The sequence below is a fragment of the Columba livia genome, chromosome 7 (genome assembly GCF_036013475.1).
Source record: "Columba livia isolate bColLiv1 breed racing homer chromosome 7, bColLiv1.pat.W.v2, whole genome shotgun sequence".
NCBI classification, from domain to species: Eukaryota; Metazoa; Chordata; class Aves; order Columbiformes; family Columbidae; genus Columba; species Columba livia.
In genome coordinates, this window is record NC_088608.1 from 20,138,037 (window position 1) to 20,162,998 (window position 24,962).

Sequence of the window (24,962 nt, forward strand, 5' to 3'; positions counted from 1 at the left end):
ACCTCTACTGAATTTTCTATTCTGCACTTTTCATAAATTTTATCTTGATTTAGTTTCTTACAGATATTGTAGCTGGCCCACTTCATATGATATTACTCAATCACTGTAGTAACACATGCTTGAAAAAGGCTCATTAAAATACGTTTGGTCACTGTCAAATTACTTAGCTGTGGCCTCAGTTACTGTATGTGCTTCTAAAACACAGAATGCTTTTGTCCTCCAAAAACGCCAGAAGAGATGGACCACGGTACAGTATTGGTTTAGGAAGGGAAGCTTGGGCAGCTACTGCATGTCCTATTGTTATTTATTTAATCCATTGTCCAGTTGCTGGTTTAGCACAAATATTCATCAACACACTGTGAAAACTGCTATAACATTTCATACAATGAGCTGTATGTAACTGATGTTCCTTCCATGGGACAGTCTGAACAGCTCAATAATTTAATGTATGCCAAACACTGTTAACAAAGAAAAGAATTTCCCTTTTTAGCTCAATATATTAGGCCATTGTTTTTTTGAGCAGTAAGACCAGGGACCCTGTATCAATTTTGTTATGGTTATAAATGACAAACCAGTGGGAGTTTTGGTAATCAAGAGTGAAATCTATAGGCATTTCAAGGCGGAATTTAGCCCCTTGATGGTTTTTCTTAGTGCAGAACTCCATTCAGAGATGGGGATTCCGCAAATAAATCTTCTTTTTCCTCAGGTTGGCAACAAGCTCTTTTCAGGGTCTCTGTTCCATGTATAGAGCAGAGTTATTTTATACCCTTCGTCCAGATGAAAATACTGTCTCATTTTAAAACTGTCTGTAACAGCTGAAAAGGATAAACATCTCTGGAGCTGGGGATAACATGAATGAGCAGGTTCCAGGCAGCCATAGGGTTTTTTAAAGTCTCTTGAGAAATTCTGTCTTAGCGAAGTGGTGCATTGCAGAGAATCAACCTGGAATCGTGGCTCTGTCTCAACAGTTTACTTACTGGCTTCATGGAGTTTGTGCAGCAGGTGTTATTAGCACGGCTCTGCAACAGTCACTTCAGGGGGTTTGTCATCAATCTTAATAACGCCATCAGCATTCCAGCAGATGGTAGACATGATTCCATGCACTCCCTGCTTCTAAACTGCAACAAAATGGATTTCCATCATATTTTTAATTACAAATGAGAAGTATATCAGAAACAGACTTCTCTCTTGCTAGCATTTCCAAAGGCTTTTTCCAGGCAGGCCAGACTATGTTGCTTTATCTTTTCTTTTTTTAATATTGCATTGAGATTGAGAGATTCACAGGAAGTATTATCAGCTCGTTCAGCACTAGAATTAACCTCAAATCATTCCTGTGTACTCTACAGAGATGCAATCTCTTGTTTTGAACTGGAATTTGAGATGCTAGCTTTTTATAGACAATAGTAGATGTTAGCAGCCAATGAAGAATAGCACTTAAATATTAAGTAGAACTTGAATTGCTATTGAGAGCAATTATTTGACTAGCAAACCTCAGATATTTAAAATTACAATCACAATAAGATGCATCGATGGATCAAGATTTTATGTAACTATTTTTAAAGCAACAGATTTGATTTCTAAATACTTATCCTACTGCTCCACTCATTTCCTCCCTCATCATCTGTTTAAGGACTTATTATTTTACTTTCAGTCTATGCTTTTACCGTTTCTCTTTGGGCCTATTTCTTCTACCCCCTCTTTGTCATTTCTGACATATGCATACTTTCAGTGGAGACCATAAATAAAAAGAAAGTTAGGTGGTATCTTGCTTTCCTTTAGGTAGCACATGTAACAAAAGTAGTTCAGACATTATGGGAGGGGAAGGAGTGCATTTTTGAATACACTTAAAGAAGCCCTTTAAAAAAATATTAAATACTTTGACCATTAATAGTAGCTTTTGGCAATCTGTTTAATATACTGACAACAAATTTCTCTTCCAATCTGAGGTAGGTCAATGTACACCAAAAAGGTAGTAGCAATTTGGTAAATAGTTTTCCTCTCTTTAAAACTTTATGTGTTCTGGCTTACTGACTTTTAGATTAGCGCAGGACTGGATAGTGAGTGGAAAATCCACTATTTAAATGAAGCATAGTCACCCAGTAGGCCACTGAAATTGGAATCTTTATCGTTGGCATTTCTAAATGTAATGACTGCATATTTCTTGAAATTTGGCATTCCAGTGCTTTATTCTTGTCTTCATGTCTAGAGTATGAGATCAGAACATAAAAATAGCTTCTTGTGTCACCTTTTTCTGAGAAGCTCATTCAAAAATAGAAGATAATATCAGAGCTAGTACGTAAAACTGAAGTAATTACACGACAGAAAATCGCTTAAACATAGATTTCAACAAATTATGTCCAACAAAAAATGGAATAAATGCTGTTAAACAGGGTGCTCCACACAACAGTCTGTGTCCCAATTGAATACATTTTCCCACCAAAAAAAACACACATAGTTACAAAAGCTTGACATGAATTGAACCCTGCATTAATCAGAAAGAAAAAATAATGATTATTCTTCTTTTAGTTTTCATTTGGCAGCTTTTTCCAGAATTGCATGTATTAGCCTATACTTAAGCACCTCTTGGCACAACCTCGGTGCTTTTTCAGTAACTGGCATTTATGTTAATTCTATCCTTATTAAGCAGATGTCTTTGCCCTCCACTGTCATTAGGTTATCTGAGTAGATACCCCAATAGAAAAGTATGCAAATTAAATTTATCCCAATTGAAAGGAGTTTATGGTAATCATAACACCTTCCAATAACTTTTTCACATAGTAGATATCATTTTCTGAGAAAAAATCTGAGCTTTAGCACTTCAGCTGGAGCAATAGTGCAAGAAAATCGTCCTGCAGAAGCCTCACTAAGGCAGGGGTGCTGTTCGCAAAGTGGGGCCAGGGCAGCTGGAGACTGTCATGGGGGGCACTGTGGTAGAGAAATGGAGGAACAGAAGAGAATGCACTTGGTCATAGAATGGGTTTCTTTAGAGCAAAAGGCTCTGCAGAGTGCTAAGCATGCAGTTCCTCTGGCCCAGACCATCATCCCTGTATATCAGAACAGCACCATCCTCACAGGGACCATTAAATGGACCATCCAGCTACACAGGGATTCACCATATCGGGGATTTAAAGAACATGGATTACTGTGGAACCTTGTGGCAAAAGCTAAAACTAGCCATGAAAATAAGGAGAACTCAATTACATACAACTAAAAGAAAATTAATATATTTAAAATTATAGATCCACTGCAGTGTAAGAATATTTTGTGGACAAATATATTAGAAGTCCTCCAAAATGTCTGTGTAATTATAGAGGAAAATCCAGTTATTATATTATGGGTACATTATTATAGGCAGCAGTACACAGAAATCAAAAGACAAATTAACAAAGAGATTTGGAACAATAAACACCAGTCTCAAACTATTTACTATGAAGCTGCAGTAAACTGCATTCAGTCGCCTATAGCAAAGTGCTTCCACGCAACTAGGATGACAAATTGATATAACAGCATAAAACTGAAAAGAGTATTCCTAGAATTGGGAATTGTTACTGTTTACTGAAATCTCCAAATCACAAAAATAGCAAATAAGAAACCCCACTACAGTCCTGAAAAACAGAAATAATTCTTGCTACAGAACAAAGCATGACACGTAGACTAGTTTGCAGGTAGAAAAATTGAACACTAAGGACAAATGGTAATATTTTATGTCTAAGCAATTTGTAAGCATTACCTCAGATTTCCAGTTTTGTCATATATGCTTTTCTGAACACAGGAAAATAAGCTGAACGAAAATACCTTCTGCCATAGTGGCCAACATTTCAGAAATCTGTCCGTAAAAGAATTTACACGAAAATCTCTCAAGTAGGGTCAGTATTCCTGTAATTGATAATAAAAATAGTCCAAAAAGATACTTTAAAAAAATCCTATTAAAATGAATGTCTGAAATACTAACTTGTATACATTTTTCAGGTAATAGAGCTCCTACTGTGAGATAAAAATTTGAAAAACATTACAGAAATATGCTACATGTTAATAAAATTAACAGTTAAGAAAAATGCAAATCAAATTTATATTGGTCCCTAGCTTGCAAAAATAAAAATAAGAAACAGTACATTCTGAAGTCTTTTAGCTGTTACTGGTAGCTACAAAAAAATGTCGTAGGAATAATAATTTTAAAATATATTATTTTGTTCTCAAAGATGCCAACGGTAGTTGAAAACAGAGCATATTTTGTGTCTTCTATTTTGTTCTAATACTGTAGAAGCCAGAACACCATTCCCGCGATTCTCTGGTGTTGCCTACTGACAGGGCACACAGTGCTGTGGCAATGCGAGCCCGCGCTGCTCCCAGTTCTGCCAGGTGCTGGCTGGTGGCAGAACTGGAGACGCAGGAGACAGACACGTTCAGGCTGATCCAACAACATGCACAGCTACATTTTTAAATTCATTTCTCCTCTACCTTCCCTCTCCTTCATTTCTCTTCTGTGCAGCCATTTCTGCATCACAGATTGTCCGTACCAGATTTCAGACCTAATCACAGAATCACAGAATCAGCTGGGTTGGAAAAGACCTCAGAGATCATCGAGTCCAACCCTTGGTCCAACTCTAGTCTGTTTACTAGATCATGGCACTAAGTGCCATGTCCAATCTCAGTTTAAAAACCTGCAGGGACAGCGAGTCCACTACCTCCCTGGGCAGGCCATTCCAATGCCTGACCACTCTCTCTGTAAAGAATTTCTTTCTAATATCCAGCCTAAATTTCCCCTGGTAGAGTTTAAGCCCATGCCCCCTTGTCCTATTGCTAACTGCCTGGGAGAAGAGACCAATCCCCACTTGGCTATAACTTCCCTTCAGGTAGTTATAGAGAGTGATGAGGTCACCTCTAAGCCTCCTCTTCTCTAGACTAAACAACCCCAGCTCCCTCAGCCTCTCCCCATAGGTCTTATGTTCAAGTCCCTTCACCAGTCGTGTTGCTCTTCTCTGGACCCGCTCCAGCACTTCAGTGTCTTTCCTGAACTGAGGGGGTCAGTAATGGTCAGCTCTTGAGCTGTTTTAAACTAAGATATCCTAATTTATAATGAGTTGTAATTGTAAAGGATAGCCAGCTCTGCAAAAGGGTACAAAATGAATAGCGGTTTGAAGCCACAGCCCCTCCCACACAGAACACCCCATTCATTGCAGCCACCTGCTGTCCCCTGATACCCTCAGCATGTGAGCCTCTCACTCCCCTCCACACACCTACGTTCTGGCCGAGCTCTCTGTGCCCCTGCGCTGCAGCTGCCCCCGGCACTGCCGTCCCTGCGCTGTCACCCAGCTCCTCTGCTGGCTCTGTGCCACCGCGGACCTGCATCCTCCACGTACCCCACAGCGGGGGGAGCAAGGGTGCAAGGGAGCCTCATGGAGCAGAAAGACAGCTACTTTCTGCAATCCAGAAACCTTTCTCTTGCTGTTACCCTCCAAAAACACTTCCCATAACAGCCAAGGAAAATATGCTGCTAACCACAGAAGCAATTAGAAAATAATGCAAATTAATTTTAAACCAATTATCTCCTCTAAACCAGACAAATAAGAGGCAACAGACCCTACAGTAGTGGTTAAGATCCCCTACATCACCTTCAAATCGAGCCACGTTTAGGTTTTCCAGTGTGTTGATTGTACCTCCTGGCCCATTTGCTAAAATCATCCATTGTATTAAACATTACCTTTCAAGTTCAATTCCATTTAAGCAGTAGCAGCAGTGCTCTTTTGGGGAAGGGCTTAGGGAGAGGCTGATTTAACAAGATAACTGGTGATGGGTGATACCATAGGCACTTTTCTTGAAAAACGGGTTTACAATGCTCATGGTAATAAAACATCCTTAGCCCCTGTGGTCTAATCAGTCATTTGTTTCAATACTGACACATCATGCAAAAATTTTTCAGCTAATCTCAAGGAAAAGCTACCATAACTCACAGAAGTAGACAGATTGCTATAAAATGATGCGTTTCCACAAGACATAACCTATTGTACATGTACTGGAAGGAATATTCTTATAAAGAACTACTACAGATCAAGAAATTAAGTACAACACATATTTAAGATAAAAGATGGCAGCAGCTATGAGAAAAGCACAGATTGATTAAAGATGGATGAAGCATAATTGTCCTTGATTGCTAGCACTGCACTCATTTTAAATGTATATTTCCAATGCATGTTCACTGTTAGTTTCATAAAATTCAAGGTGAATGTATTAATTGATGTTACTGTGAAAATGACTTTTACAGGTTATTTTATATAATTTTCTTTGTAAGAGTTCTATTTGAGGATTCATTAAGTTACATTGCATTTTAAAATATTTTCTTTCTCTTAATTTTTCTTTTTTTAAAAATAGTTACTGGAAAATACTCTCCAATCCAGGATAATCAATTCAAGGGTCAAATTTTGCCGCTTCTTACACACCATGCATAATATCTAAAACTAAAAGCAGGTAGGAGTTACTTCAGTGAGATCATATACAAGAGTAGCATTAAATTGGTATACAAAAATAAATCTGTCTGCAAACAATTAAAAGGAAATAGTCTAATGAAGGCAGTACATTTTGAAAACACAGGCTATTTAAGCAATTAAGGATTCTGGCAAATCAGCTCTGCAAAATCTTGCTGGAGAGATTTATGCAGTCACCAGACCAATCACCTACCCCCTCTCTTTCTGGATATCGCCGCCTCTTTTACAGGGACAGCAAAAGTGGACACTCGGTGAACCTTTCATGTTATTCCCTTGCAATAAAAACATATTTTTGCTACTCCAGCTGTTTCAGTTATTACTTAATGTAAGAGCACCGAAAATACCAGCTTTGACTCATTCAGGTCTTGCTTAGCACTGATTTACTCATGCTGCCTCAAATGGCTGAGGCTACAGCGTGATGATGTGACCATAGTAATGCTGCTGTGCAAACTACCTGTATGGAACATGGACCCACTATTGTGATAAGCTAAATTCAGTTGATAGGTCACAGAACTGAAAATCAAATTTTTGAAATATAAATGCCCATGTACGTTTGGTCTCCAAGCCATCATTTGTTGTTTCTACCTATTCCTACATACCAATAAATGAAATTAACAAATTTTCCTTGGTCAACTTTTCTATGTACAAATACTGTTTCAATGAGCAACTGGTGCCTTTTATTGCAATCCTTACCACCACCACAACTCTACTCTTGTGGAAGAAACCATGGGCATGGAATGGTGAAAGAAAACATTCAAGTATCCTTATCTGTTGACCTATAAACTGGGTAGCACACATGAATCTGCAACCTGCAGTGCTACAGAAATTTACCCTGTGGCATTCTGGAGAACACCTCCCCCAAAAGAGCACCCCCTTTCTGATCTGCTGGCTCTGCATATGCTGTCCTCTGCACAAACCCCACCTCTGTTTCCTACCAATAGCTTGTAACACACACACCCACTTTATGTCTCCTAACAGGAAACAGAAAGTGAGAGAAGTTCACTTTCATCAACATGGAAGAGTCAGTCTGGCAGCCACTCTGTCGCTCCTCTGCAAGAGTCTACTGTGAAAAGAGGGAGAGCAATCTTTGAAAAGATGTCATCAGAAAATGGCCACAGCAGCAGCTCTGAAGGTTTGCATCACCACATTGATCTGATGTCTTGCTTTACTCTAGGGCAGCAGTCTCCAAACTGTTTTGATGGTGCATCCCTATCATTAAAACAATTTTGAGCATGCCATCCAAATGTTGGTATGTGTATTTATTTTCAAATTGTATACATTTTCTACTCTACTAATACGTTACGTACATTGGGCAACATACAAACAAACAGATATTAAAGAAGGATGATTGATGAAACTAAAAACAAAACAAAACTTCCTTTAAAAAGTGTTTATTTACAAAAAATATCTTCTTCCTTTACCCCAATGGACTGTCTTGCACAGCCCGTGGAGTGCACACATCTAGCGCTGGAGACCACTGCTTGATGGTATCAAAGAGTGTATGTATCTGTGGTTTGGCTTGTTTTAACAGAGCAAGAACATGGATGATATAATTTTCTGACAGCAAATCAGTTATTGACTTCTGAGAGTCTAAGACTTAACATTATGTAAAACAACAGATTAGCCCAATAGCATAAAAAGACTCATCCACTCTGCCAATAAAATTAATAAGGCATCTACATAGTATCAACCAATTACTAAGTCTACTCTTTTTTGATCAGGAAATGGTCAGCCTGCATGTTTAGCAATTCCAGACTCTAGCAGATCAAAGGGAGAACGAAATTTCAGTGCACAAGACCCTTTCTAGCTAACACTGCTACGTTTATTATGCTCATTGTTCCAACTAAGTACCTGATATTTTATCAAATTTAACCTTCAGTCCTATTTTACTTTTTTTCCTACCAAATTAGAGAGATCTTTAACACCTGCCAAGTTCTTATTGAAGGATGATTATACATTATGAACATATCACCCCATAACCTTCTCTTCTCTTCCATCAACTAGGCACAGCTGTAGTTCTCCATGTAGGATTATTTTTTCTGTAACTCTTCTCCACATCTTTTCAAGTTTTTCAGGTATCTTTCTCATAATACGGTTTTAAGGACCTTTTTTTTTTTTTGCTTCTCCATTTAGACTGTCCTAGTTGAAAGCCTTTTTTTTTCTTGTCTAACAAGACAACGGAATTCTCCATTCCATACCCACTTTGCTTCTGAGTCTAAATTGGGTACAGTATGTTTCAGAAGAATTTTTTGGTCCACCAGGAATAGCAAAGAATATGAACTACGTAAAAATGCACAGTCAACAATTCACGCCTCTTACAAATGAAGCTTTTTCTAAAAATGTGACAGACCCATAGGGGATAATGTTTTTCTATGCTCCTGTGAGAGCCATAATGCCCCATTTTGCATTCAGACAGTCTTATGAGAAGCAAATTCCCTATAGACTCATTTGAGTGTTTGAAAGCACTGGTGAAAACTCTTGAACTTCTTATAGCTGAAGTTAGACACTGAAACCTGCAACTCTGCACTGGCATAAATATTAAGGTCTTGAAAAATATAAGATAATGCTGATCCATAGATAATTTCTCCCATCACTGAGAGATTTGATTTTTCTATAACCAATGACAATATATGCCAACTTGCTTCAATTTTTCAGCAAGAGCAATAACCTCAAACCACTAAAGTGCTATGGAACTTTCTGCTAAATGTTGCAGTTATGCCAAAATCTTATTTTCCTAGAAGAGGTACCAAGCAACATTTACAGCAAGCTCTGTGACTGAGTGCCAACAACTTCTTTTGTCTCCACCGAAAAACAACGAAGGTAATGCTCATACTGCTGTTCAACCTAATGTGAAAACCTGGAAAAGCACATAGGCATAGATAATGTAGACATATCATTGGAAAAAATGTCAGAAAGCCAGAATGCTCTAGTCCTATTATGCATGGAAGATTTGTCAAACTGTTTACTTTATAGAATTCATGTCATGTATCGTTAATAAAATAATTAAATTATCTGAAATAGATAATACTGCATGAGTCCCACTTCACAAAAGCAAACAGCTTTTTGTTGGCATACCTCACCTTCATAATCATAAGGCTCTTCTTACAAACTACTTCATCACAAGCACACATTTATCGCTGAAAGAATCAGAAGATATTAAACCTTTAAGTTCTCTTGAATTAGCAAATGCTTACAGCAAAATCAGGAAAATGAATGAATCTCTCATATTAATACCACCACAAAGAGTTTCACATTATAAGACAGCTAGCTTGTAAAGAGAGGGCATTTCCTGGTTTAAAGCTAACAAGAGAACAGCTTCTGTTACCTTCACTCCCCAGGTGGCTAATAATATGCACCTATTCAAATGTTTTTTGAAACAGTCCATTAAATTCAGTGCCCCCAAATCAGCAAGGAATTAAAACACATGTCTAACTTAAAGCACATGAGCATTCCCATTGTGCTTATTGGAACTATTCACATGCTTACGATTAGGTAGAATCCAAGAATCCCTTGTTGAATCTGAACAATACCAAGAAAGTTTTGAAACTCCTAAAGCAAAGGTTTATAAATATCATGTTGGTAGTAGCCTGTTACATAGTTCAACCTGCCTTTAAAAATGAAGTAACACCGTTTGGCGATGGAGACTACCCCTCTGTGCTGCCAGAGCAGTCTTTCAACTTTTCCATTGCTTTGGTCAGATTTGGCTTCATGTACAGTCTTCTTACTTGAAGAACAGTAATCTTCATTCTCTTCTGATTTCTACTTTATCTGAAAAGCCTTTTTTTTTTCTTCCAGCTAATTTTCACTGATTCTTACTGCTGCTATTATTCTTTCTTAAACTGTAGCAACTCTTTTGTCTATCATGATTACATGCAGTATGCAAACGTACTGTATGGGAGAAGCATAATAAAAAACGGAAATTATCCTCATGGAAGTTATGAGCAGGTTCAGGTGAAAATACTAAGAAACTGAATATGCTTACACTGAGGCCACTCTTCCATGAATGTTTGCATCTATGTTTGATTTTTACTGAAAATTAGAGTTGATTGTTATACTTGCTTGCCATATCGGGACCTTGAACACCTATTCCAGCTTTACAGTGAACAGGTAGAAAGGCCAGATGTGCCTTGGAATTCTTCTCTCTTGGGTGAGATACCCCTTCCCTGGCACTCTGTTCTACACCAGGTAAACAGCCTTTAGGAAAGTCTCTTTTATTGCTGCATTTCATGATGTTAAAGGGAAAGAGTGGGTAGTTCAAAAGAAAACAGGAATTTTTTTATCTGTATCTTTTCTGTTCTCAGCCCCTGGCGTAGTAAAATAATACGATAATCAAAAGTGAGCCAACTTAGGTAAGAAGAAATGTGGTTGACTGAGCACATGTTTTTGCAATGCATATATGTGCGACAGAATGTATTACAGTTAAGCTTCCAGAACAAGGAGTTGCCTCTGGCAAAAGCTATACAGGCCTCAGGCCCTGAACACGGCCACCACGTTCCACCCAAACACGTGGGGTTAAACCAAAACCAGTTGTGCCCCTCTGCTTGCTCCAGGAAGGGATTCAGCGGAGCTGGTCTCCACTGGATGGTGTATTTCAGGAGACTTGGAAATTTGCCTTAAAAATCAGCAAAAAAAATCCCTAGGAGAGGATTTTGAAGACTTTTCTTTCTAAATAGAAGACCAATTCTGTAAATTGTGTTGATTTGCACTGAAGGGGTAGAAAAGGTAAGTACTCTCTAATATGTTTTTGGTCTTTTATACACCTGTTATGAGATAGCCAACGCTGTACAAAGAGAATTTACTTGTTTCTTAGCAAGGAAAGTTATTTGCTTAATTTAATAAGTCTTCAAATCATCACCGATATATAAAAAAGCATCAATGAATTGTACACAGTAAACACAAATATGCTATTTCACAAATAACCCCATCCCTGTGCTGCAACGAAGTGACAAAGCATGCTTGGAATGAGGAAGACCGGGTGTCAGTGGTGCCAGAATATATAATAATACAAGTAAACTGCCAGTGGCCAGCAGAAAGAACACATGCAAACCTTCCCCTTTCACTTTCCTGTCTGGAAATGGCTTTTAAGGTTTTAGTCCGGGTATCTACTGGCTTGAATTAAATACATAGAATAGGGGGATATATCTACATTGTTTCCTCCTGCCCCCTTCTCAATCTCTCTCTCTCTCTCTCTTTTTTTTTTTAAATCAGTAATATCCTTTACTTCAAGAAATTCCATGCTTGGGTAGGGCAGGTCAGGGTAGGTTTGGTCCTTTTTTTTGAGATAATTTAGTTGAGCTACAGCCCGTTTCAGTAATTTTGGAAAACATAGTTGTTAAAAAAAAAAGCAATGCAGGTGGCAACAAATTTATTCTGTCCTATTATGCAAGGACAAGGAGAAATATAGATGGATTTAGGGAAGATCAGGGTGCTCTGATATCTGCGGCACAAGCACAAGGATTAAAAGAATAGATTCTGGTGGCTTTACTAAAAATATATCTTCTTGAAGTCTTAAAATTCCCTCCCCTCCCAAAAAGGAAGGGAGTGTCCTGGTTACAGAAAGCCAGTGCCATTCAACCCGATTTTCCATGCACTGTCAAAAAACCTTGGCAGGACAACAGGAACTTCCAGCCTGTGGGATTATATGAAGGATCTTCTGCCTCTGATCACAGACAAGATACAACATACTTTTTTTCCCCTTTGTCTGAAACAAGGAGGAAAAACAGATTTATGCTATATTTAAGGCACCCTTCTGGGTACATGGAATTATTTTAATACAGTCATATGAATATAGAGAGCAGCAACAAAAAAATTCCAAGTGCTAGTAACTCAATGCTGCTCTTTCAGGAGTATTCTGAACTGTTGTCTTCACTTTCCCTGGGGCTGAATTGCAAATGTTTATAGATAAGTCCATAATATCACACCCTGATATACAGTTAAAATGTAGGTAGTAATTTAGATAATTTTCTATAAGGTTTTAGTAGTACTAAACTGACCAGAACATACTCTAATGCAATATCTGCAAACTGAAATCTACAATCAACTCAGAATGGGCTCTCTGTTAAGCAAATGAATACTATAATATATAAAGCTAACTAGAATATTAGTAATTATATAATATAATATTAGTAATTATAATTGGTTATTTGTAGTACTTACAATAACTTTGAAAACTATAAAATAATGCAAATGCAACACTAACAAGAAACATATACTATGCTTGCTGTTAAAATGGTACGGTTTTCTTTTGTTTGGTTGGTGTTGGGGGTTTTTTTTGTTTGGTTGGTTGCTTTATAAGTTTTTTGTTATTTCCCCAAGGAACTTCCCCCAGTTTCAAAACCTTAATTGAATTATATTTTTCTGTACTCGGCAAGTTCTAAATTAAAAATAAGATACAGTTGCTAAAAAGTTGATAATATGGTTGCTTTCTACTACTGCTTTTCTTTCAAGATTTGGAAAAAAATGTACCTGCTTACTTCTTAGCAAACATGATGTCTGTTTGTACTTACAGTGGGCTCTCGCAAACTTGCAAGAGGACTGCCTAAAGAGAGCGCTCCCAGCGCCGATAACGCCGCACCGGATTTCCAGGAGACCGTGTCCTTGCGAGAAAGAATGGCTCTGTACAAGGCTGCTGTGTCTGAGAGAGAGAGCACCAACGCCTTTGCTCATGTAAGACACCAATGGTTCTTTATCTTCCCAGGTCTGTGTTTGCTTTGCATAGTGACGCATCCGTCACTCTTTAGTTATACGGCTGATTGATGGACCATTTTGGTGATCGAAATGTGAAACCTAAATTATCAGATCTATTTAGCAAATGTATTGATACATCTGTCTCTGTCTCTGCTGAATGAGATTTTTCATGCTATATACCTTTGGTCATTTTGACAATTCCCTTTAATTCATTGGAAGGACTGTTCTTTTTATTCCACTGGTGCATTAATTGCATTTATTAGGACCATGGGCTTGAGACAGATTAGCAACACAGTTATTCTTTCAGCTCATGACAAACCTCAGTGGTTCCTGCATTACTAAAAATATTACCAAATAATAAATTCATATTCAAAAGCACATTAAGTTTAGACCTCTTGCTGTTCAAACTAAAGAATTTGAAATCACTGCATTTTAAAATAGAAACTCTATGAGTTAAGGTGTATGAAACAGTATTCATTTTTAATAGAATTATTTAAAAATGAGCATTATATGAGAAATATTACCAAAAAAAATTGTAAATATTATTTTACTCTCTCTACATGTCTGTCAGTAGCATTTAGGTATTTTACAGTTTAATATTAACACCAAGTAGCACATAAAGTATTTGGCTACCAGAATTTATAATCTATTAAAACAGAGCAAGACCACATTTAATTATCAGTCAGGATTATCTGAAAATTGGGTCAAATCAGAGAGTGTATCTCGCAAAGGAAGGACTACAGTGCAGCTGTCACCAGCCAGCATCTTTGTCGTATGCAAGAAGGATTCCCATTCTTACCTGTACTTTGCCCTTGGGAGAAGTGGTGTGCAGCAGCTGAAGGGATTTTCAGGGTCCTTGGACAGCCACACTCACCAGAGTCTGGGTGTTTTCCAACCTCCAAATTCCTGCCTGCTGACTTCCTTGTTTCCTGATTGCCCATGTATGTCTGGAGCAGATTCCTGCAGTTCAGCTGGCTGAGAAGGTTCCAATTCCTTCCTCCTGCAATTGGAAAGATCACTGAAGTTAGTATTCTCAAGAAGAAAAGAACTGCGTGAAGCCTGACCCAAGCTAACTGTGTTGAGCACACAGGAACTACTCCATTTACACTCTGGAAGTCCTTGCAATTTCTTGTAGAAATGGATGGTTGCCTGAAAAAGGACCTGCATATCTGTTTCCATTAAAGGGAATTAATTTATTTCCTTAAAGGACCTGCAACTGCATTTACCCCTTATAAACATCTCCAAATGGCTGGCAAGGTGCACCAGAAATGTTCATACACTAAAATTATTACTTTTCACATTCACACATCCATGTACACATAGAATTGTGCCACCTTCATCACAGGGGGGAAAAAAAACCACCTGTTTTTTATTATCTGCTTACTTACTCATCAGGTATAAGCACTAAACCTAAGTTTACTTAGTAACCTTTATTACAAGGCTATTTCTAATTATTGGGTGGTTTATTTTCTGCATACTGATTAATAAGCTCAAATGCTGAAATTTTCATTCTAGTACTGTTATAAGAAGTACAGTTTACAGATTACATCAACAGAAGCTGCCTATAGGAGGCTCCAGACATAACCAAGTGTTTCCAAATTTTCTATAGAATTTTCAAATTTGTAAGCATTATGGCATACTGTTATTAACTACTTTAAAAAAATCAGCTTATAGAAGTACATTCTTAGTTCAAATGGAAAACAACTGCCCTTATTTTATCACTCTAGACTTCAGAGAAAACCAAGTTCTGTACTGTGCCTGGTGGCCTGGCAGCAGTGAGGAAACAATTTGAGAAAGTGCAGAAGACCTCTTCACAAAAGGCCTTTGCTCAGCACCAGCAGCTGCGCACATCTGTACAGGTAACAACAGCATTCTTAATACTAACAATTGGGGTAAGCCCTGCTAGATAGCTTGAGGAAAAAATATGAGTGTTTGCGTCACTGAAGTGTTTTCATTCTGACTACGGTATTTCCTTAATGTTCATAATCATAGCATTTTCTCTTTGAGATATACTACAGGAATCATATTTTTTATGCAGATGAACACTCAATATAGACAATACTAAACTTCGAGCAAATAGATGAGTAAAGCAGATTAGTACCATAGCAGTATTTTACACTGAACCTTGTTGGTAAGACTGTAATTAATTATCAAGTATCATGGTGATATTTTTGCACATATTGCACTTGATGTGATGTTAAGCCATTCTCTTTCAAAAGGAGTTTCCTACTTCCATTGAATTAAATCTAATCAGCTCCCCTAAACAGATCAAAAATTGCACAGAAGAACCCAGATGCTACATAAAAGTAGAACAAAGCAGCAGCTAAGTGTTATTTTGGATAAAAGATCTTTACATTTTATTACTTCATTAGCATATACCATGAAAAATTGTTGTAGGAGTTAATGATTTTGGACTATGTGAAATCCTCTATAATAAAACACATTGCACAATCTGTCCTGTGCACTCTGAAAAATGCTAATGGCACAGTAAATTGCTTTACCATCCTGCACTTCTAGGAGAGATTTTTAAGCAATATTGCTCTGCAACTTTGTAGAACAGGACACATCAACATTCTGCCATAGGTTCATTTTCATGTTAATAAGTATCATCCTATCTACCAATCACCTCTTATCTCTTACACATTAATACCAATATCAACAATTTGCACAGACAACAAGTAAAACCCCAGTTTGTAGGGGAGAACAGAGTTTGTTGCAGATGTATTAACGCATTTTTAACTAAGCAGAAAAATCCCGTAGTTGGACATAATCATACCAGAGCATAATCCTTGGTAACAAGAAGTGTTGTACACGTACTTTTCTGATGACATGGTCCAAACCAGCTGCCATTTATCTCGATGAAGAAATGCAGAACTGTGTACAGAAATTATGTGACTTTTTATATTACTCAGAACCAAATAATTGCATTTCTGTGATGTGAAGATGCATTTTTGCTGGCCTAATAGTGGTATCTAGTTCTCCAAAAAGCCACTATGGTGGTTCCACTTCACCAACAAAGATGTGACCTCTAAGCACACTTACCCATGTATTTGTCCTCTGTGGCTAGTTGAGGGGGCTCTCTCAAATGATCAGCAGAAATAGTCACGTTCACAGGAAATAAAATCACTCAGACTTTATGGAACAGTCTTTAAATTCAGGTTAAATAACTTACTGCAAGACCGTAAAATCCCATTTCTAGCTCACGTAACTGCACTCTCACGGAAAAAGGGATTATACACTTAGGTAGTTGAAAGATTATTCAAGGTCACTGAATCAATCCTGGGGCAAACCAGAGAAATAATGTAGTTTGAAGACAGATCTCCAGATCTGGGTAAATTCAAACTATGAATCCAAGCTAAAATAAGGAAGCAATTCATTTTTTAAACAGTAATGTAAATAGCTGAACATTTTACTACATATTCAATTATTGCATAAGGCGTGCATCTCTTTTCATTCAAAATATTGGCACCAAATATGCAAATAATAACTATTTATTGCAAATAATAACTATTTATCTTTCTGTTTTTCTCAGGCAACAGCCATCACCCATAGCTCTCTTCATTGTAATGCAGATTGGTTCCTTGTGAAAGGTGCTGTATTGCCAGTAGGATGCACTAAGCTCTTGTCCAAAGTGGTGAAGAGCAATGAAAACTGCTCATGGAATTGCCATGTGCCCACAGACTCACCCAGCGTCCATATAGAGACCTGGTCTTAAATTTGACCACTGGCATCATGAGTGCCTTTTATCACTGCCCACCAAGCTGAGAAGCGGTCACGAGCTTCAGCGTTACAGTTATGCAAACGCTGGCCTGCCGTGGTTTGCTGAGTAGCTCAGTGAGCTGCTCCTGCTCAGGCAAAGCCTCACTATCCAGTGTCAGACACAAGCCATTTTGGGCAAGTGAGCTGAACCTCCTACATAGGAATGATGAGTGGAATATATTTACCATATAGTATCATGTGTCAGGAGTGACACAGGTATAGCTACACCCCCTTCATTGAGGGTCATTCCAGACAAAGTTTCTAAGATTGCTACTAGTAGGAATGTCAATTTTCTAGCAATTGCAGAAGACTGAATAACAGGAGAGTGTTAGTGAATGGTGAAAACCTTACCTTTGTGTTAAAATCTTCCACATAGTGCCCAAAACACCCTAAGCATATGCATACAACAAAGTAAGGCTGACAAATCATAGAGATGAAGTGCAGATAAGTGAAGTTCTTTTAAGAAATTTCTGCAAGACTCTCACAGTACTGATGCACAGATACCATCACAAGAACATAAATAAGTAAAAATGCAGAGCTTTGAGAAAGAAACTAAGATCTACACCAAGTAAATAATCAGTCAGTTATATTGTATTGTTACTAATTCTGTAACTGAAGCTTTAGGCTCACAATTTACTTCCACTGCTGCCTAAAGGGAACTGCAAGTTTGTCCATACTGATCATTTAGAGCAGCAAGCTCTAAATATGCCAATACAGAAACAATACTATATTAGCCAACTTCCCACAGAGCTTATATGATGACCATGATGTATGGTTCAACTAAAATTGATATGCTTCAAATGTGAGTGAATGAACTGCTTGCTTGTTCTTGCACAAGCTTTTCGGCCATTTGATCCCCTTGAATAATACATACATACATATCTAGAATTGTATACATGTTTTATGTACATAAACATATAACACAACATACATATTCTGAGCCTCAAAGCAATTTTATTTTTGAAAGGGAAATTATGTTTTTTCTGTTGTCAGAACAGAATCTAAATTATTGCAGTGCAGAGGCACTAAAATTGATGTATGGGCCACTAACATACAAAACATGTGTAGCAATTACAGTTCTCTTCAGTAACAGAATCTGAATTCCTACATAAAAATGCACTCTAACAAAATGTATCCAGACTTATCCTCAGATTTACATCTTTATTTTTAAATAGTATTGTCTTAGGTTAGAATGACTTATTATCCAGAGACACAACAGGACACTATAGCCCTTTGTATTAAGTAACATAAAGTTATGCATAGGAAGGCCAGCAGCCCCCATAAAGGATGACTTGAAACAAACAGAAGAGAATGGAGGGCGACAGAAGTCCAAAATAAAAGTAAAATGACCGCAACCAACCATTCATTGAGCTAGAAGCATGCCAACAACCATCCAGCTGACAGTGTTTTCTGAAGCTCACTCATGATATGGCACAGAAGAAACAAGAAAAAGTAATTGAAAGGTGATTCTTGGGCCACGGCAAAAACAACTGTAACAGTTGTCTTTTCATTTCTGCCACCAAAAATGACTTTGTGTTCTCTGTCTGTCGTCCTCCCCTGCACATCTGGAGGGCAGCTGTTCCCTCCTGACACCGCCATGCAGGATGCGGGTGATTAAATAACCTTGCTTAATAACACACAGTACAGCAGGAATTGTGTATCCCGCTGAAACAAATAAAGGGATCGAGTTCCCACAAGCATAACTCTTAACTGGTGTTAAATCTAGATCATGATCTTCAGCCACAGTCCTGCACTGGAGGAACAACTTACCCGGCTTAATAGGATAAGAACAACCTTGTCACATGCAGACCATTAAATAATTCTATGGAATATTATCAGAAATCTATGGGGTCTACAAAATAGGCCACAAACTCCACTTGGGTAGACTAAATTAATCCTACCTACAGGATATCCTATCCTATATCCAAAAGTTGGCCTTACAGAGGAGAGATGAAATCACAGGTCTTCCTGCTCTCCACTTGTTTGAAACAAACAAGTAGCATTTTACCCTCTGTCACGGGAATTTCAATTAGCCATCTTGACAGACACCCAAACATGAGCATAACCTCCAAGTCCCTCTTCCTCCCTGCACGGCCAGAGAAAGGCCATGTAATTATATTGTCAAAATCTGGCTCATAATATTTAGGCTGCATTTTAGAGAGCCATAGCTGTCGTATTAGACGATTATAATCTTTCGCAATATGGCAACTACTTCATAAGCAGTACCAAAGTTACAGCAATAAAGCAGTAGTGACATTCAGATTAAATCTGCTTCCTGACTACATAAAGCCTAATTATATTTCTTTTTAATACCCCATACCATTCAGAGGACACATAATGACTATCATGAACATATTTTGTGTCTCATGAATGAGCTTTTCCAGTAATGAGAGCTTGACTTACATATCTAAAACATGCACATTAGAACAGAAAAGCATATCTTAAACAAAAATGGCATATATATGCATAAATATATTGAAAAGCATATCCATATAAAAGGCATATTATACATACACCTACACATAGTCATTAAACAGAAAATAGATGGAAAAATTTGCACTTCATTATCTTTGAACTGCCTCTTTTCAACTTGGTACAGGGTTGGCTTGAGTCTCCTCGTGTGACTCCCTCACACCGGTTATACATACAGAACTTGCGAATCTAAACCATGCTCTGACTTGCTCTTCTCATGCCTCACCCCACTTTGACAGTTCAAATTTTGCAGTAGATACAATTAATTTTGATACTGGTAATGCACTAAAGCATTTCCGGGGCCAGTAAACAGTAAATTTATTCTACCTTTTGTTCATATGTTTTTAATTCATCTTACAGTTGAAACATCTGATTTGTCAGCACAGAGCGGGAGGAGAAATTCTAAAGCCCACGAAGGAAATGCATGTTGTTTCTTTGCCGTAGAACCTCTGAGCCCTTGCTGCCTACTGCACAGCAGAAACTATGGGCCAGGCAGGGGATGTGTCCCTGAACTGATTCAGCAGAAATGTTAGTGGAGATGCAAGCAGTGTAAGCATTCCTTAGCTTGAAGGTGGAATAAGTCCCAGAAGGGATGATTAAGGGAGAGAGTTAATTCCTTGCCCCACAATTAGCTGCATTTCAAGGAGGTGCCAGAATCTGAGACACAGGAAGGTTACAGCTCTCTGTTGCACTAGATGCACAGCAGCAATCTCAGAAACACAGTGCTGCCTCCATTCACAGCCACATTACACTGAACGCTTTGCAAAGCTATTGCTGGAGGGACCAGAAGGTCCTTCCATTTGAAAGCTTATTATCAGCAGAAATTAATAGAAAATCTTCCTTCTAAATGAAGAAGAACATGTAATCTGACATGAATTAAATTATTTCTTAGATGTCTCTGTGTGCACGCTAGTGTGCAAGAGAGAGGAAGCACAGAACTGATACGTTAATAATGTCAATCCTTAGGATTTATGTCTTCAATCACTAAATCTCCAAATACTACATGGACACAGGTAATGTGATGTAACACAGGTTCCAGGACAGGTTTTAAACACAAAAACAAATCACTGCTAGCATCTGGAGTCAAACTAAACATAGATAACTTCAGGAATTAGTTGATATGGACATCTCAGACAATGCTTTAAAATTTCAACTATATGCTCTCTTTATTACACTGCAGTTGTCAGACTTGTAGACACAATGCTAGCCTGTACATTTTATAGGACCTTCTGGTCAGCCTACGAGTCATATTTTTCACAAGTGCAATTCAGCACGATTTTTGCATTGGAAAAGCTGTATAAAGCATATGCAGGAAGTCAGCATCTCTTACACAGACATATTATTATACTTCCTTTTAGAAAGCTGCATTAGCGTCATGCCTGCTGACAGGTAACAAGTTGACACCACAGCACATAAAGCCAGAACCAGTCTTCTTAGTCACCTTCCAGTCTAATTATACGTTGTACATATTCACGCAACTTTCCGTATCTGCTGGTCAAAATCTGGCCGCAGTAACAGAAATGATTTGACATCGTCTGTGTTATAAAAAAGTCTGTTCCAATTTTTATGGCAACAAATATCAATCATAATAACAATAGTACTCTGCTTTAAAATGACTGTTCTAGTTACACCACTTATATCAGAACTAATTTGTGAAAGCCCTTCAGAGGAAAAAAAAAATCCAATTTACTATTAGCTGTTAATGTGTGATTATTTTTATTTGTCTTTAGGAAACATCAAGCAGCACTCAGCACACACTATCAACCAGCACCAGGGAAGCTGAGTGCGATGAAATGACATCCAAAGAAAGTCAAATGGAGGCCTCTCAAACACAAGTGGTAACTCTATCAATTAATAATTATGTCATTGGACAATTATACTGATGCTGATACACATCTCCTTTGCTTCTTCCTCCTTTACCACTTGGTACAGCAAGATTTGGATGTTCTACTGACAGCCTCCCTCATTAGGTGGCACACAATAATTTTTAAAGGTGTTTTATTAAGTGTTTTTAATTTATTATTGTTTCAACACAGTAATGAATTAATTAGGTTTTCATTCATATTTTTCTTTGATGTAACACTTTAAATACAGTTGCAGAACTATGGAAATTTTTTACGTATTGCACTAAATCCTGTAGTAAAGTGAAGGTTTTGTGCAGGTTTCTCATCGTGAGCAAGTTATTCAGGAGATAAAAAAGGCTTCTACATTCACTCAGCACACTGATGAAACAGGTAAGAAGTAGCGTAAGAATAAAGGCTCATTAACGAGCAGTGGTGAATGTCAACGTACTGCTCTTATCATACAAACATGAAAATGCTCATTACTCCAAGTTCATTTACTTCAATGGAACTTAAGAAACAAGTTCAGAATTCAGTTGGAGAAATGGCTTTCGCATAAGGAAGTGGTTTTAAATACGTGTTCAGTTGCTTAAAAGAACTGAGGACTTGAAGAATTATCTGAAAAACATGGGCAATCATGAGCCCATGTATTTACAAAATTGTGGATGAGAAGGTTACAATTTATTGCTGAACTGAATAGCCCTGCTGCCGCAGTTTAGTCCTGGTATTAGAATTCCCGCATTATATTATCCCACAGACCCCAGTCAACCTTTAGCCCCCCCAACACCCCACAGGAATGGCAAAACAGGAGGTGATAACATCTCCCTCAACAACTATTCTGTCGCTCTCTCCATGCATTTCTGTTCACAATCAAGTGATTTTCTAGACTTTTGCAAGGATAAGTATGATTTTTTTTAATACAATAATGTTTTATGATTCACTGATCGAGTCAATTTCATAAAATACAGGATGGCGGAAAAACAATCCTTTTTATTCTTGTTCCTATTGCAGTAACGAATGCAGCTCAGAACGAAGAGCTCTCAAAGACTGTAACACAGATTTTAAAACAGCAGATTGAAAGGACAGCTCAGGAAAAGGCTGTTCACCCCAACAGAGAGACTGTGACACCTGCAAAAGAAGTAAAGGTCTGTGCTTTTAATGAGACATTAAGACATTAGTCCATCACGCAGTCTGAATTTATATTTTTACTAACTGTGATTAAGTGCACATAATGTAATATGAAGTGCATTAGAAGGCTCAACAAGTACAGTATGTGAGAAACATAAATAAGTAGACTTTTCTAAAAACTTTCGCATTCCTGCCCTACTCTGCTGAATACAATCTCCTCTTTCCTTGTTTTGAATCTGTAAATATGTATAATTTCTGTCACCAGAGATTCTCAAAAACGTAGAAAATGTCACATTCAGAAGAAATGAAGATAAGCAGAAGTCACAGCATAACTCTACATTATGCTTATAATGCAAAGTCTGCATTTGTTGCAGCAAAAACTCTAAGACTGCTCAATCATCCTTTTGCAATTTATATGAATTCTACATTTCTTTTCACATATATTCTATGGTGCAAATAGCACAGCTCTTAGTTCAAAAGATTGGTTTTACGCATTTTGAGCAATAGCTGATGGATTGTGTCTTTCCAGATTTTATTATAATCCTATTGCTTGGACTGTGGCAGAACTAGCTTTTGTGAAGAACAGAAAAATTGTTTTCTGTGTTACTATACTTGAAACAAACAAACAAAGCAACCTCTTCTGTTCCCTAAAGATGAAAAATATGTACCAGGAAATTACATTGCCTCCAACAATTAGTCCATCTTCCACACTACTACTTCAGCACACACACTACAGGAAACTTCTACACCAAGGAAAAACAGGATGTAACTGCTACTTCTGCAATGAGTTGCTCCAGGATCCCATGACTGTGGAAGCACAGAAAAGTTTTCCACTACTTATGCAAAAGCTCCATTGGAAATGACAGCAACTTCCCAAGCCGCTGAATCATCCAGCACCCCAACCAAGCCCACTGTCTCCACAGATATGCACCCAAAGCAAAGCAGTTATGTGAACTAAGACATTTACACTATACAAATGTTTCCACTTAGAGAGACATTACCTGAATGAGGCTTCTAATATTTTATCTGCTGAACCTGGAACACAGAATATGATGGCAGGTGTGCAGCAGGCTAGATAAGGCTTTGCCTTCTTCATTCAGATGTTCACAAGACCAGAAAAACAATCCTTACAGTGGTGTGAAATCCAGAGAGGAGAGGTCCTTGGGTCTTTGAGAAGCAGCCTTTCCTTTCAATTAAAGACGACCCTTTAGACCCAAACAAAGCTAGAAGCATTGCAGACCAGGAAACCATTGCAGGTGGAAATGTTAAATCCATAGCCTGGATGTTTCAGACCCAGGTTCTTGAAGCACCACTTCAGGCTCTGTAGGAACTATGGACAAGGCTCTTGCACTAGTTACAGGAGGTGTTCCCGCAGTTTCGTGGATGTTAGAAATGCAGCCACTAGACTCTACAAATAAAATTTACCACGATGAAGAACAACCAACAGATGAAACTTGCATCCAAGAAGTTTCTAGTGGTGCTATAAAGACTCTGAGGCACATTCTGGAAGCACAGAACCTGGATAAACTTGGGCAGCTGTACCCAGTGGACGTCCTTAACCTTTTGCAGCTGAGGTCTGAGCTGAAAAATCTTAAAGGAATTATGAAGAGAAGCAGAAAACATTTTGAACCTCAGCCACTGTTTGTTATCAGAGGCAACTTTGGTCACAGACTGGAGAGTGAAGCTGTCCATAGAGAAGACACTGAAAGGAGGCATGTCAGAATAGCACACTGAACGTTAGCAATGCAGCCTTTACCTGTGACCAACAAGCACCTTGTGGAAATTAAAGTGGTCCATGGAATCTCAGTGGAGGAAAATATGAGTAGTGCTGTGTGCAGAACAAAACAGTTGAAACACAGCCTTGGCACATAGAAAATTCAGAGAATTAAGTCCAGCTAAAACATAGTCACAAAAATCGAACATGCAAGATTCAAAGTCCTGCACAAGATGCAGCAGCCCCTGTAACACTGGAGCAAAGCATACTTTCTGATTCCAAATTTGATGGCAACAATAAGCAAGTACAACAAAAATATGATGTAGAAATTCAAATAGATCTCTATTAAGACCAGAAAGCTGAGAAGCTGAAGATGCAGAAACTATTGTGAAAGCCTCTAGCTACTACTTCTTCCACCATTATGAGGATTAATGCTACGAGACCTATCCTAAAGAATTACGTAGAGCAAAATAAAAATAAAAAATGTATACTAAAATAAAAGTAGATATTAAAATAAAAATAGCATTACTGTATTTGAGAAACATAAATATGCTAGAAAATATGCACAGAATGCACCTGATTTCTCATGCTTAAAATTAATGCAACATCCTCCTAACTGAGGTAAAATGTTGTCTGTATAAAATAACTCCAGAGATAAAATAATGGTCATGTTTCGTGCACACCTGTTTTTAGTTTATTAAAGCACAAGATGTGACTTAAGACAATGTGTACCATGTTTCAGTGGGTTTCCTGTTTGAGTAAAATTACTAAAATGTTTTACAATTAACATGCAATTTTTAAAAATTCTGCTTTTTCCTGCTGGGTGATTTTAGCAGTTGATACAGCCCAAGTCTGAATATAGGGAGCAAACCCATTTAC

The 24,962-nt window shown here is 37.9% G+C and overlaps 1 protein-coding gene across 1 annotated transcript in view; it reads left to right on the forward strand.

Annotated features, from left to right (window-relative positions):
• XIRP2 (xin actin binding repeat containing 2) overlaps positions 1 to 24,962 on the forward strand; it is a 60,772-nt gene that overhangs the window by 16,756 nt on the left and 19,054 nt on the right. Inside the window, 7 exon segments of the mRNA XM_065069775.1 lie at positions 7,461 to 7,614; positions 12,991 to 13,148; positions 14,897 to 15,061; positions 16,702 to 16,773; positions 21,131 to 21,238; positions 21,562 to 21,641; positions 22,191 to 22,386. Of these exon segments, the coding sequence (XP_064925847.1) occupies positions 7,461 to 7,614; positions 12,991 to 13,148; positions 14,897 to 15,061; positions 16,702 to 16,773; positions 21,131 to 21,238; positions 21,562 to 21,641; positions 22,191 to 22,386 (933 nt within the window).